Source organism: Taudactylus pleione, unplaced genomic scaffold, assembly GCF_031769625.1.
Source record: "Taudactylus pleione unplaced genomic scaffold, aTauple2 ptg001990l, whole genome shotgun sequence".
NCBI classification, from domain to species: Eukaryota; Metazoa; Chordata; class Amphibia; order Anura; family Myobatrachidae; genus Taudactylus; species Taudactylus pleione.
In genome coordinates this window covers 7,421,447-7,435,848 of record NW_028286386.1, presented here as the reverse complement: position 1 = coordinate 7,435,848, position 14,402 = coordinate 7,421,447, and the positions used below count along the sequence as shown (strand labels likewise).

Below are 14,402 nucleotides of genomic sequence, written 5' to 3'. Positions count from 1 at the left end.
CGGCCAGGAGGGTGTCTGAATTGGGGGCGCTTTCCTGTCGCCCTCCTTTCCTGATTTTTCACCAGGACAGAGCGGTGCTCCGCACTCGTCCTGAGTTTTTGCCCAAAGTGGTCTCGAAGTTCCACATTAATCAGGAACTTGTTGTGCCAGCTTTTCAGTGCCCTGATCTTTCAGCTGGTGAGACTTCCTTAGATGTGGTCCGGGCGCTTAGAATTTATGTAGACCGGACGGCTTCGGTTAGGAAGTCTGATTCCTTGTTTATCCTCTTTGGTTTTCACAAGAGGGGTTGGCCTGCCAACAAACAAACGTTAGCCCGTTGGCTTCGTTCCGTTATTTGTGAGGCTTATGCACAAGAGGGTTTACCTGTGCCAGCCTCTGTTAAGGCTCATTCCACTCGTTCTGTGGGTCCCTCTTGGGCTGCTCGAAGTGGCGCTTCTGCTGTTCAGCTGTGTAAGGCGGCCACTTGGTCTTCTATTCAAACGTTTTTGAGGTTCTATGCGTTTGACACCTTCGCCTCTCAGGATGCTTCCTTTGGGCGCCGGGTGCTCCTTTCAGCACAGGAGCGTCCCCGCCCTTAGTTGAACTGCTTTGGGACATCCCCAAGGTCAACCCTGTGGACCCCCTATGGACCCTGAAGTAGAAAACAGGAGATATGGTAAGAACTTACCTTTGTTATCTCTGTTTCTACGAAGTCCATAGGGTCCACAGGGCGCCCGCCCTGACGCACCTGGCTTCAAATGGGCTGTGTGGCTGGTCACCGGTTTTCCGTCTCCTATTGCTGTGAGTATGGTTTCTTGTGTGTTCCAGTCTTCCTTCTCTCTGTTCCATATTCTCCTCCGGCCTAGGCTGCTTACCAACTGAGGTGCCTGTGGCTCGGGGGCGGGTATAGAGGAGGACCCAAGTGCATCCTGGGAGCTAAAAGCTTAACTGTGTGGTGCCCATGGATCCTGTTCCAGCTATAACCCCCAAGGTCAACCCTGTGGACCTTATGGACTTCGTAGAAACAGAGATAACAAAGGTAAGTTCTTACCATATCTCCTGTTATTTCATTTACTGATATCCAGCCACCACCGTCATGAGATGCCGATAGCTGGGTGTTGGTAAAGAAAAAAAATGTCTTGTTGGGAAAAAAATATTTTAGTAAGTTCAATGATCTAATTTTATAATATATTTTTTTTAATACAATTTTTTTTTTTTTTTTTATAATTAATTTTTCATGGCAAGCCTCCTTGCATATGTGCAGGAAGACCCCAAGGCTGGCTGGAGGCAGTGTTAAGTTACCATTGCCAGTCAGTGTTGGCAAGGAGGTGAGGCTCTGCTGCCCCAGTGACCTTTTTTCGATTGCAGCAAAAGAAAATCTTTTATTGTTGCTAATTGATAAATGGAGCCTAAGTTGTCTGTGTTGTATCTCTTGTGCTTGATCTTTCAATACTTTTAGGACAGTATCTGTCACATGTACATTTTGTGTACTATTCTCTAGTCTAGACAATTTCCATACCTTTGTTCTTAGGATATAATGGACTGAATCTCCTCTCTTTATATGTAGCCACGGCTTCTCTGCAGCACACCAAGTTTTAAGAAATATTCTGGAGGTCCCATCAATACTAGCAATAAGGAGAATGTGAGTATTTATTTTTTTACCATCCTGAATCATCTGAAAGTTGTACTCACTAATGAGCTGGTGTAAAATATTGGTTGTGTGCCTCCGGCTATCACGTGTTTAGGATAGCCAATAAGATAAATGCCAACTAATCAGAACTTGCGCTAATTTGGAAAAAAGAACCGTCAAAACCGAACAGTTCTTTATAATATAAAATTTTCTCCAAGGAATGGACGGCATACCTGGAGATTGCAATAAACAGAAGCAACGTTTCTGGTCTAGTGTGATCCTTTCTCAAGTTATACATCATAGATAATATAGATAATTACCTACACCTCATGTTAAAATGAAAGGGCATGTTCAAGTTCCGTAACAAGTGTTTCAAAAAACTTGTGTGGATATTACTTCCAGTTTACTTCACCCTGCAATTTTATATCGGTCGCCCATTGTCCCTTTCTCTCTCTCTCTCTCTCTATCTTTTTCTCTAGGAGAATGGGCATGTTAAGAAATCAGGTGTTCTATGCTCTATGCTGCTTCTCCAGGGAACGGCTGATATACAATATTCTCCAACGTTTGGAGCCAAAGTGAGTGTTATGGAATTAAAACTTTTTAGGAATGTACAAGATTAAAATTAGTTCCACATCTGGGATCTAAATATTTAAAATGTTTATAAACTTTTGTTGCGTTGTTGATTTCTTTTTCTAATAAGTAGAATTGGGCAGTACAGACAGAAGAGGACATATACACATTAGAGAATTCCTTTATTTGCACTGTAGAAATGTGGTTACGTAGCATATTTAGTTCTATATATGTGGCTGTTTGGGTACATAGTGCCTAAGCTGAACACCTTTTTGGCTTGCCATAGTGTAGCATAAGCAATCACACGGTTACTAGTTTGTTACATTATGTATGAATTATTTTAGTAAAGCTGCGGTACACAGTATGCAATTCTTGGCCCATCATGGCTGTATCTGTCAGATAGGGCAGATAATTGTGTAGTGTGTACGCAGCAGCAGAGCCAGACAGTCTGTCTAAAACCCATCACAATGGCTCCCAATATAGCATGTGAACCTTGTTTATAAATATTTCCATCCTAATCCCAATGACTAAGGTTTAGGTTAGGTGTATTTTTTTTGATAAAGTGAAACGTTTTATTGCTGTATTATCATTAGTGTAACACAGTAAAGATAATTGTTTATTACAGTTTAGTCTTGTTAATTTCTTTGTTCATGTTCACGCTGACATCACGTTGCACAGCGACTTTTTGCACTACCTTTTTGGCTCACATGTGAGAAATGAAAGTTGCATCCTCTTCAATGCTATTGGATGCCGCAACAGAAAACAAATGTCTTTACTGGTTTTAACATCAAAATAAAAAGTATTTTGATATAGCATAAAAGGAATTTCATACATGCTATAGTACGCAGAATTTTTAACCTAAAGAAATTCAGTGTGCTAGAGATTGAGAATACATATATAATACTCAATTTCTTTTAGCTGGAAAAGTTCTGTTTTTCTACCCATATGACCTCGCACAATATAAATATTTTGCACCCTGTTTAACAGTCACAGGAACCCAGTGTTCATCTGTTTCTTCTACCTGCACATAACGGTCAATGTAAATGGCGGATTCTTGTCACACTAGCGCTGAGAGGTTCTGTAAAAACTCCTGGTGTACAGCACAGGGCCGGTATGTCACCACCATAAAGATGTAGCTTGGCTTATATTTGCATCTTCAAATACCCAGATGTAATGCTTCTAAACTATCAACAAAGAAGAATAAAATATTTTCAGGAATAGCAAAGGCATTGAATTGAGATGTTGCTGCCACTGTGGAAGCCGAGCAAGCTGATATTTTTGTATTTGCAGGCTGACGTCTCTACAGATGAAGACTGCGAAATGCATGTCCTGGGTTCACCTATAAATACTGTTCCAGGTTGTGTAGATGAGGGCAAAATAGGAAACCTCGATGGGTTCTCTGAATTTTTTGCTATGGATGAAGAAGAGGTGAGGATTAGGAGACTTGGGGATCTATTTCTCATTGGTGGAAGTGCTGGGTTATCTGTGCCCTGACATTCATGCAGATGTACACTGCCATTGTGTAATCTACGAACAGCTGGTTCCCGGGCGGCTTCAGAGTTCTCTGATGTGTACGGCCACTGTGTTCACTGCGATCAGCAGAGTCCTGGGTGACTTTCCAGGTTCTCCGTTCTAGCAATGCTTTGGTAATACTGGTCACTCTGGCAGCCGCAAAGTGCTTCTCTTGCCGATGAGGGATTTCAGTGATAGTGGTAGATGGAAATGTCTCTAACTCCATTTTTTTTTTTTAGCTATGTAAATCTACCCAACTTCAGGACATTTAGGTGAAAGGTTAAATCCCACCTATATATAGTATTGCCATCTCAACATTTAGGTGATCGAAATAATGAGGTTTTTTTTTCTTGAATGTTGATGGGTTTAGGTCCGCAAAAAAGCTGTAAATGTTGCCTTGGAAGTGAATAAGCTACGCCATATCAATTTTTTTAAACTGTATTGCTTAATATTCTCATAATGTGCTCCTTGATGGTGAAGTAGTGCATCAGAATAATATAAAGATGCTTCGGCTGCTGGAGAGCTTGATGAGCATTTTCGCGACAAACTGTCAGTGGTGGCATCTACTAATACAGGGCTCGACAAATCCCGGGGGCCAGGTCGCCATGGCTACCAGATTTTGCTGCCTGGCTACTAGATTTTGCAGTGAGGGAGAAAACAGATCCTCATTAGCTTTCCGCGGAGATTCGTGCCTATAGTATTGCGGTGTTCATATCATGTACAGGAATGCATGTGCTGAGTGTCGCCTACGGTGACTGCTGTGTCTGTCTGTCCTGCACTGATGACTTCTGTCCATCCTTGCCTACTCTGATCCCTGCTTTCTGTCCCAGTCTATGCTGATCCTCCTGTATGTCCCGGCTGTCTACTGTCTCCTATATCCGGCTGCATAGAGCTGTCCGGTAGTAGGGTGTATGTGTGGCCAGGGATTGCGGAGCGGCTTCAGATGGATAGTGGTGTGACCACGAGGAGAGGAGGGTTTTGTTGTACTTTCTGGTACCATTGTTGTATGTGAAATGTGGTCCGTTATTACTGGAGGGTAGGGGGTGGAGCAGGGGAGCTGTGCAGAGCTGTATCCATTCAACTGTGACCATTTTGTGGACTAGATTAGTGTGTATAACCGTTGCATAACTCTCCTGTGCTCTTCACTCCTGTAATTTTTTTTGGGGGGACGGTGGTCTGTCTCCTACACTTTCATTCTGGCTCCTAGATTTTAGAAAAATTTGTTAAGCCCTGTGCTAATATATACTTGTAGTCTAGGTATGCAGGATGGGCAGCAACGTAAATAGTTTCTGGAATATTGTTGATTCGGATATACTTGTGATGCTCTTTAATATCAAAGGTCTTCTACCTTGTTCGTTAACCAGTCTATAGCTCTTTGCAAATACATGGTTGAACTGACATCTCTTATCCCCTTCCAAAGCATCAGTTTGAGAACCCAAGAAAGCCATTTAATTTATGTCTTGAATTATCATTTTGGCTTTGGAGAGGAATAGAAATCTCTTCTTAAAGAGAAGTTTCATAACTAGGTTCTCCACTCAGTGTCGAGCTGAAACATTAACTGGATGGAGAGCAGGAAGAATCATGACTTTATATTTAAATTAGGCAGAAGAGCAACAATATATGTATGAAATATAATTCGCACTGTCACTAAATCACCAGCCGGGTGTCTATACTGCAGCACAGAGTGACAGCTTTTACCAGACACTGGCTCTGTTGGGAGATGCCCGAATCGTGGTCAGCAGAATCGTTAGTCAATGTGCGCTCAGTCCCCAATAGCCGGACATTGAGTTGCCTTAACCCTCAGAAGGTCCTTTCCCCAATACTGACCGGGACACCGGTGACAGCTCATACAGAGGTGATAGTATAACCTTCTAAGTGGGGGATCTGTACTGGACTGTAGATTACATCCAAATCAGGAGAGGTGTGTTACCACCACGTTGGGTGATATACGAAGAGATACAAGCGTTTTATATTGTCTTTTCTGTTTGACCTGCCATGCTCTGCTGCTAATTATATTGACATTTGAACTATTAACCACATGCTGGCTATTGATGATTGAATATTACAGCATCTGGTGATATATACGGAGACACACAGGTGCTTTTACATATTGCTGTCCAAACGTTTAATAGCACATATTTCTCTTCTGCTCAACCTGACATGCTTTGCTGCTAATTCAATTGATACTGGAACTTTTAACCACTATGCTGGCTACTGATGTCTGAATACAAACCTTTAATCACTGCTGCAACTAATAACAGAGACAATACTGGAGACTGACGTATACATATTGGTTGCTACTAACAACTGGACTGTTTCTAAATACTAATACATGCATGTTGGTTATTGCTTATAGACATTGTACTGATGGCTCTCTTCATATCTGCATTATAGCTTTTAATTGGGCCCAAGGATACCAATATATCAATATTCAATTATACTGTGATTATCTATATGGACAGTGGTAATTAATTGTGTTAGACATACCTAAACCTGTGTGCACGCAGATTTATTGGTAGTTTTGTAACTAATCATTTTATCACTGACTGTCAACTTATAGCATTTTAGCCTGTCTTGGTATACGGAATTTTTATTTATATCATCATTTTATATTTTTTGAATTGTCATTAAAAATATTTCATGTGATTTGCTTTAGCGCTTCCTTTAGTTGGTTTTTACTAAATGGTAAACGGCTGTCTTTACTTGGAGTGCAAACATACAGTAATATTAATATAACCAATATCAACCCTCAAAATGCATATGTTGCTAAAATAGTCAACAAAGATTGCACCTTAAAGTTGAAGCTTATCAGGATGGATCCGAGAGCTGATCGCCCATACACACTTGCCGATGGACAGATATGTCTGCAGATATCTGTCCATCTGCTGTGCAGCAGAGCCGACGCGATATGTCTAAACGACGTAGTTCAGACATATCGCTGGTACGCACTGGCCGACGGGCACCAGATATATTGGCCGATTAATTTATCAGCCAATATATGTCAGTGTGTACCCAGCTTAAGTTACATCAGTCTCCAATATATCTTTAGCTTAACTCAGCTGGTATAAGCCCCTAGCACCAGTTCTAGGCAACTAATTTCATTTACTGACATTTGGCGTCTGGATAGAATTTTTAGACTTTATACCGTCAACATGGTTCCAGGAGAATCTACAGTGTGTTGTTGCAGCCACATTTTTATACCCTTAGGGGGGCGGTGTAGGAGGCGGTGGCTCCCCAGTTTTGAATACAAACAAAGAATACATACGTTAGTTCTCTACTATTTAACTGCAGGGGACAGTAACTCACCAGTTATGGATCTAAACAATGAATAATGCATTAGTTCTATTTTATATCACTGTGCAAGCAAAAGACCAAGGCAAATAACATGTTCTTAATGCGTGATCAGCAAATGTTTAAATTACTTTTGTAATCCACAAGTTAGTTGATGCAGTGTTCGACCTGCAGTATCTTCTTGTCAATGCCTTTAGCTATGCCTGAGCAATACAAAGACATACACAGACTTCGGGTGGGACACACTTGCATGATAGCTGCTCAATTTGCTTGACTACGGCAAATCAGAAAGACAAATTAGTGTGTATGCCAGATTGTTTGCTCCCGCAGGTTGCATGCGATATCTTTTGATTGGCCGTATATTGCTCCATCGTTCATTACATCTGGTAATGTGTTCCGGCAATCTTGCATGGTCCAGGGTGAAGGTACATCGCCCCGACCATCGCAAGATTGCTGGCCGTATAAATGTGTACCCAGCTTTACACAGATCAGAATGTGTCAAGAGTCATATACACACCGTCATTAACTCTTACTGGTACAGCTGTTTTTGTTGAATAGAGAAGGAACTCCTGCACATTTTACCTACAATAGAGGGCCATAGTGAATCTTACATTTTATCTTCATAATGCATTTTATATTTATGCTTCAGGCTTGACAATTTGCCGTTTTTGGTTTCAGATGTTCTTTTAAAAGTGTCCTTAAATGGAATGCATTATGTTCTCATGTTAACAAATGACATATTTGCCGTCTAGAATACATCCACAGCAGCTGCTAATTTGTCCTCATCTATGGCTGCCTTACTATCTGGACCTTTTCTGAATCAAGAGGTAGAGGCCAGTAATGTAAGTAAAACAAAAATGTTGCTTAGATATATTATGCTATGTGTATATTAAAGAATGTGTCATTTAATTTTATACTATGGCCTCTATTCAATTCGCCTTGATACTAGTTTGTGTGGATAGATATATATAGTGTGTGTATATTAGTGTTCACTGTAGCTCCGGCGGCAGGCAGTGCGCCTGAGCTAGAGAGGGCAACTTTGTGCGCGCGCCCGAAAAGGGGGCGTTTCTATGACTCGTCCCCTTTTTTTCATACTTGGGGGCGTGCCCAAGGCAACCCCCAAGCGCTGCAGACAGGGAGAATAGATGCCGGGCGCATACGCCCAGCGTCTATTCTCCGGTGGTGACCGGGTCACCGCACATTTCTCCACATTTCTCCACCCGCGGGACACCGCGACCCACGGGTGAAGACAGCACCCGCAGGCTGTGAGGGCAGGGCGCCTTTTGCCCTCCTTCTGGAGAGCAGGGTGCTTTTTGCCCTCCAGAAGGAGGGCAGGGCGTCGCGCCCCGCTTAAACAGCCTAGCGGGAATGCTATGTATATAATCTATGGTCTACGTTTGGCATCCCAGTGGTCTGCATGCCGACGCTTACATTACCGGCAACAGAATACAGACGCCTGTCGCAGGTAAGTAACTGGGTTAGGGGGAGGGTTAGGTTTAGGGGTTAGGTATAGGCACTAAGTGGGAAGGGTTAGGTTTAGGTGGCGGGGAGGCACTAAGGGAGTGGTTGGGTTCAGGCACCAGGGAGGGAGGGGTAGGGAGAGAGGTAGGGTTAGCATACCGACCACAAAGTGTCTGTATGTTAACCCTGTCAGTATCTAGGCGTCAAGATTCTGACCGCCTGGATCCTGTCTGTCGGTATTGCATACCGATTCTGTAATTTATATTATTGGTATGTATGATGATTAATGACATATTTAACATGTACTGTAAGACTAAATGCAATGTGGAGACCTGATACCTGTGAAGGCTTTGTGTGTAGTGATTTCTGAGTATTGTCCATACCCTTGACATTCTCATATAAATGTATTCTTTTTTTTTTTTTTTCAATCCCTTGTGTAGGTGTCTATGAACCGAAGTCGCCTTTACCGATCACCATCTATGCCAGAGAAACTTGACCGGCCCATGTTAAAGAGACCAGTAAGACCCCAAAATGATGACACTCCGGTTAGAGTGAAGAGAAGGCGCAGTACAACTAGTCCTTTCCAGCCTCACGAAGAAGAGAACAGTCAATCAAGAAGACGGGTGAGAAAATACAAATTAATTCCGTGCATGCAGTTCTTTCACTCAGGTTTAGCACTTCTACTCCATGCTGTTACTTTGCTTCAGGTATACGGTCAGGGACCTAAGTTGAGTACTGCTCTGATGGCACTATTTATTTTGGGCTGTGAGTGTTAGGACCTGTTCAGACGCAGCACTTCTAAACCATAATTTTGAATAGAGCGATGATGTGAGAAAGCATTTGCAGTGCTGTTGTCCCATCAATCCCTGCACGGACAAAAGTGTTAAACACATGTCAGAGGAAGAATACATGAATTGGCAAACGTTAAATTTTCCCCTGACCTGTGTTTAAACTATATCTATAAACAACACTTCGTGGGTAGCCGGCTGACCCAGTAGCCGGCTGACCGTCCCACCGACCGAGCGACCGATTGGTAAGCATACACACTTACCAATTGTCCTCTCGATATACTATACACTATATAGACAAAAGTGATTGGACACTGACCGCAAATAGTTCAACAAGATTTTATTGACGTCAGTACTTTGTAGGTCCACCACATGCAGTGATTACTGTAGACACCCTTCTTAGCAATTTGTCCACAAGTTCCTGGACAACAGCAGGTGTATGTTTTGCCATTCCGCCTTAAGTACAGCGACCAACTTTGACACTGAAGAAGGTTGAGTCGGCCTAGAACGCACCTGTCGTTCCAATTCGTCCCAGAGATTCTCAATGGGGTTAAGAGTTCAGTCCATCCAGGTTACTGAATTTTCTTTATACCAGTCCAGCATCACCCTGGAAACATGACAGGTGGCATTGTCCTCCTGATAAAAACATTTGTTGTTTCCATAGAACTGCAAGGGCATGGGCCTCACTACGAAGTGTTCTTGTCAAAACCTCCACATTAGTGGCCATTTGGAACCTGTGCAATGCTATGCATGGAACAGTTTCACTTGAGCGGGGTTGTCCAATCACTTTTTTCTACATAGTGTATGTCTGGCCTGACACGCAACTAGGCGGACCTTTAAATTTGCCCACCCATTTGTGATGTCATTGTCAGCGGTTCCTGTGACCAGCTTAACGTGTGGGTCGCCATAACATACAGGCAGATGTGCATGATGGATCTTTCAGATATATAGCATCTCCTGTGCTGGACGACATTCACAGTTGTATCGTGTCTACACACCCGCAGATACACTGACCGATATATCGTTTGTCGGCTGTACATACGTTTGTGATGATAGTGTGACAGGCCCAGTTTGGCATCTGCCGCTGCCTGTGGCATTTACAGTGGGAGCACAACCTCCCCCTGCTTTAGTAGTAACAAGCCTATGCATAGCACTGTTGATAGTTAATTATTTACACCACACACATTATAGAGAGGTAAGGATGCCAAGTCTAGGCCACATCTCCTGCAGGTGTGATGTACTTGCATATGCACGGACCTGGGGGTATATTTACTAAAGTGCTGGTTTTTAGAAATGGAGTTGTTGCCCATAGCAGCCAATCAGATTCTACTTAAGATTTATCTATCACCTTCTAGAAGAAAATAGTTAGAATGTGGTTGCTATGGGCAACATCTCCATTTCTAATACCCCGCACTTTAGTAAATATACCCCCTAGTGTTTGCCGCTTGCGCTTGCCGGATCCCGATGCACCTCTTCAGGCTTAGGGGGGCCACAGGTGTTATTTACTCTTAATGCTAAATCTGCCCACATTTACTATGCATGCACATTGTGGTAGTGCTGAATTTTACAATGCACTGTTGGCTTTGCATTCATCTCAACAGCTGGGCTTCAATGCTTTGTTACGTTCATTGCTTTTGATCTCTTCATTTCTATCACTCTAACTGTTTTGCATTCATCTTTGCTGCCTGTCTTAGTGTACCACTCTGAAGAAAACCCTCTCCTTATGTGATGTTGATATTACTAAAGCTTTGGATGATGATTATAGTCACAGACAGCTAATTGGAGACTTTACAAAGGTGAGGCTTATGTATGCTAATGGTATAGTATATTTCCTGTAACTATAGAGGAAAATATGCTTACTAATAAACACCTTTTAAAATAATCTGGTGTTTAATGCAAGTCACTGACATGGTGCAGTAATACAAACTCAATGCTATGTGCTGGATTATTTTAGCTTTTTCTAATGAACATAATTAAACTTTTTAACAGTTGCAGGATACAGTAACTGTCTGCTGACCCTACTTGGAACCCAAATTCTTGGCTGTATAGAAAATTTTGTGTAACTGTTTTACAAGCCTGTTAGAACATACATTGTGTAGTGGATTGTGCTTCCCATGTAGATCCCAGTGAATCCTAGTATTTGTGCATCTCATCACGTACTTTACCCTTCTGTCCTCCTCTGTCTAGCAAAAACAAAAAACATATAACTGATGTATGTAATATGCCCTCATACATAGCCTTTATCTAATGAGCACAGTAGTTAGAGGGGGCCCTACGCACTGGATCAGACTAAAGTGTTCTGGGTGTGCTGCAGATAATTGTTCGGTTTCCCTGACCTTGAACAGATAAAACAAATTGGTAACATTGCGTTCTACCCCTTACTGTAGGGTGGTCTAATAATGGATGAGTACGGGATGTGAGTAATTAAACACACTTTAATCAATTATTGTGGGTGAAAAAAAGTGTATCAAAACAGAGTATAATTGTTACAGCAATCTTGTGTTCTCAAGCAAACCTGTCTACACAGTATGTTGTAGTGGTCTGATAATTTTACTTTAAAGTATTCCTCAAAGCAACATGGTGTATGATTTACACTCCATTAACGTGAGCGCTTTTTTGGTGGGTGACAGATCAAGTAATCTGTTAATATAGTCTCTCTAGCTAGCAGCTGTGCAGTAAAGTCTGTCGGTGTGAGGTATCTTTACTCTCCTTAGTTGAGCGGCGTCCCGCTTTCCTCGGCGTTGGATGCTGGTTTCTTGTAGGGGGTAGGTTGGGACCCGGTGGTGTCAGTCCAGTCTTATGGTTCACCGAACTTGTATGGCTCTCTCTACACTGTGATGCTCCATACGGGTCACCTGGCTTTGGTTCACCAATGCCCCACGCATCTAACAGGAGGTGCCTGGCTCTGGATGTTGTGACCCCCCTCCGGTCCCTTCACGGGGTCCGTGGTGGGTCTCTCCTTCCGCCCCACTCTGGATGTCGTGACCCCCCTCCGGTCCGTGGTGGGTCTCTCCCTCCGGCCCGTGTAGTGCGCTGGCCGTCTGTTCCTGATCGCTTCCGGGTCCCAATCACGTGACTGCGAGTCCCGGCTTGTGTAATACACGCTGCCCGCACATCCCCAGAGGAATGCCCTAGGGCCAAAACGCGTTGGGACATTGACTCATTCCCACTATATCAACGCTTATTTTATATCCATAAAGAATCATCAGCCGCGGGCAGCGCTTATTACACAAGCTGGGACTCTTGAGACAGGACTCACAGTCACGTGATCGGGACCTGGAAGCAATCGGGAGCAGACGCCCGGCGCACCACTTGGGCCGGAGGGAGAAGACCCACCATGGACCTCGTGAAGGGACCGGAGTGGGGTCACGATATCCAGAGCCAGGCACCTCCATAGTTAGATGCCCCACGGTGAACCAAAGCCAGGTGACCCGTAGGGAGCATCACAGTGTAGAGAGAGCCATACGAGTTTGGTGAACCATAAGACTGGACTGACACCACCGGTTCCCCACCGACCCCCTACAAGAAACCAACATTCAGGAAAGAAGAGGTACCTCACACGGACTGACTTTACTGCACAGCTGCTAGTTAGAGAGACTATATTAACAGATTACTTGATCTGTCATCCACTAAAAAGAGCTCACGTTAATGGAGTGTAAATCATACACCAGGTTGCTTTGAGGAATACTTTAAAGTAACATTTTCAGACACTACAACATACTGTGTAGACATGTTTGCATGAGAACACAAGTTTGCTTAACAATTCTACTCTTTTGATACACTTTTCTTTTTCACCCACAATAATTGATTATAGTGAGATTAATTATGCATGTCTTGTACTCATCCATTATTAGACCACCCTACAATAAGGGGCAGAGCGCAGTGTTACAAATTTGTTTTATCTAATAAGCCGCTGATGCAAAGTTGGACGGACATCTGGTGTATATGCTCCTATACTGCATGCATGGAAAAAAATGCCTGTATGCTGAGTTGTACATATCCTGCCATGCACTTACTATCTGTACACATGGTTTCCTACCAGTCATCATCAGTGCACACCAGCACATATTGGGCCTGATTCTGAGCTGGGAGTAAAGCAAAAGAAAAGCAAGTTAAGGCTCCCATACACCTATGTGATTTCTTGACGATCACACGATTTTCGACTCGACGTGCGTTCAGTCTTGTTGTAATCGTGCATGTTTTCATCTGATGCGCGCTCCCTTGGGTCCTTCAATCTTATCTTATGATCATATGTGCAGCACATATGTTCCATCGTATCCTGTTCAGAACGTTCCATACGATCCATCATGTGGCAATACAGTAATTTCAATGACTGTTTGTCCCTATGCCCTAATGAGCGCGTGAGGCAGAGGATCGATCATACGACTGATCCTGTGCAAAGAAAAAAAAGAAATGGTGATGATGGGACTGCAGGGTAATCCGATGTGGATCCGGATGCTGATCGCGTAGAGTTCAACTCTACAGAGAGCACACAGTTGTCAACTGAACTTCACCTAGGAGAGAACGTCTTATTCCACATACTTGGTCATAAGATGCAAATAAAATGCGTACGTCTTTGCATCAACCTTTCTTACGTGTTTTTGCACTGTGCGCAAAATGTGTTTTGGGAACTGCACGCACACAAGATGCACTCCACAAGAAAGTGCATGTTCAGCTTTCAATTTCTGACATTTATGAAAATTACTAATAACTCATTAACATTTAGTGTTACTGTGACCCTTTCTCTCCTGCAGATTTATGCTTTGCCTACTGTGACTGGACGTCATCAGGATCTCCGCTATATCACAGCTGAGACTGTAAGTACAGGCTTTACAGAAAATGTCGTGTGTAAAGAGTAGCTAAAGTCTTAATCATTTGGAAAGTGTTATTTACTATTTTTTTTAATGAGTCTGTCAGTGCCTCACTTCAAATACTGAGCAGAAGGCACTGACGAGCCCAATAAAGACGGGCCATACCAAACTTCTTTGTAGGTGTGATTCTCGCTTGTGATTGGCTATTGTCCTGTCCTGAATACCCAGTGAGTAAAGTAGAGACCAAAAAAGCTATAATTTAAATCAAGGTGGTTATTTATTTGGATATCATACATAACAATTTCAGAAACAGTTGGTCAATACTGTGGGATCATTAATCTATTCATTGGTGATTTTCAA

General features: G+C 42.8%; 1 protein-coding gene across 2 annotated transcripts in view; it reads left to right on the top strand.

Moving 5' to 3' along the window:
• CDC25C (cell division cycle 25C) overlaps positions 1-14,402 on the top strand; it is a 109,423-nt gene that overhangs the window by 80,309 nt on the left and 14,712 nt on the right. For both annotated transcript variants that reach the window (XM_088465543.1, XM_088465542.1), the window contains exons 7-13: positions 1,547-1,621; positions 2,089-2,184; positions 3,470-3,607; positions 7,735-7,824; positions 8,884-9,066; positions 10,926-11,027; positions 13,986-14,048. In XM_088465543.1, the coding sequence (XP_088321669.1) occupies positions 1,547-1,621; positions 2,089-2,184; positions 3,470-3,607; positions 7,735-7,824; positions 8,884-9,066; positions 10,926-11,027; positions 13,986-14,048 (747 nt within the window). The remainder of the gene's footprint in view (positions 1-1,546; positions 1,622-2,088; positions 2,185-3,469; positions 3,608-7,734; positions 7,825-8,883; positions 9,067-10,925; positions 11,028-13,985; positions 14,049-14,402) is intronic.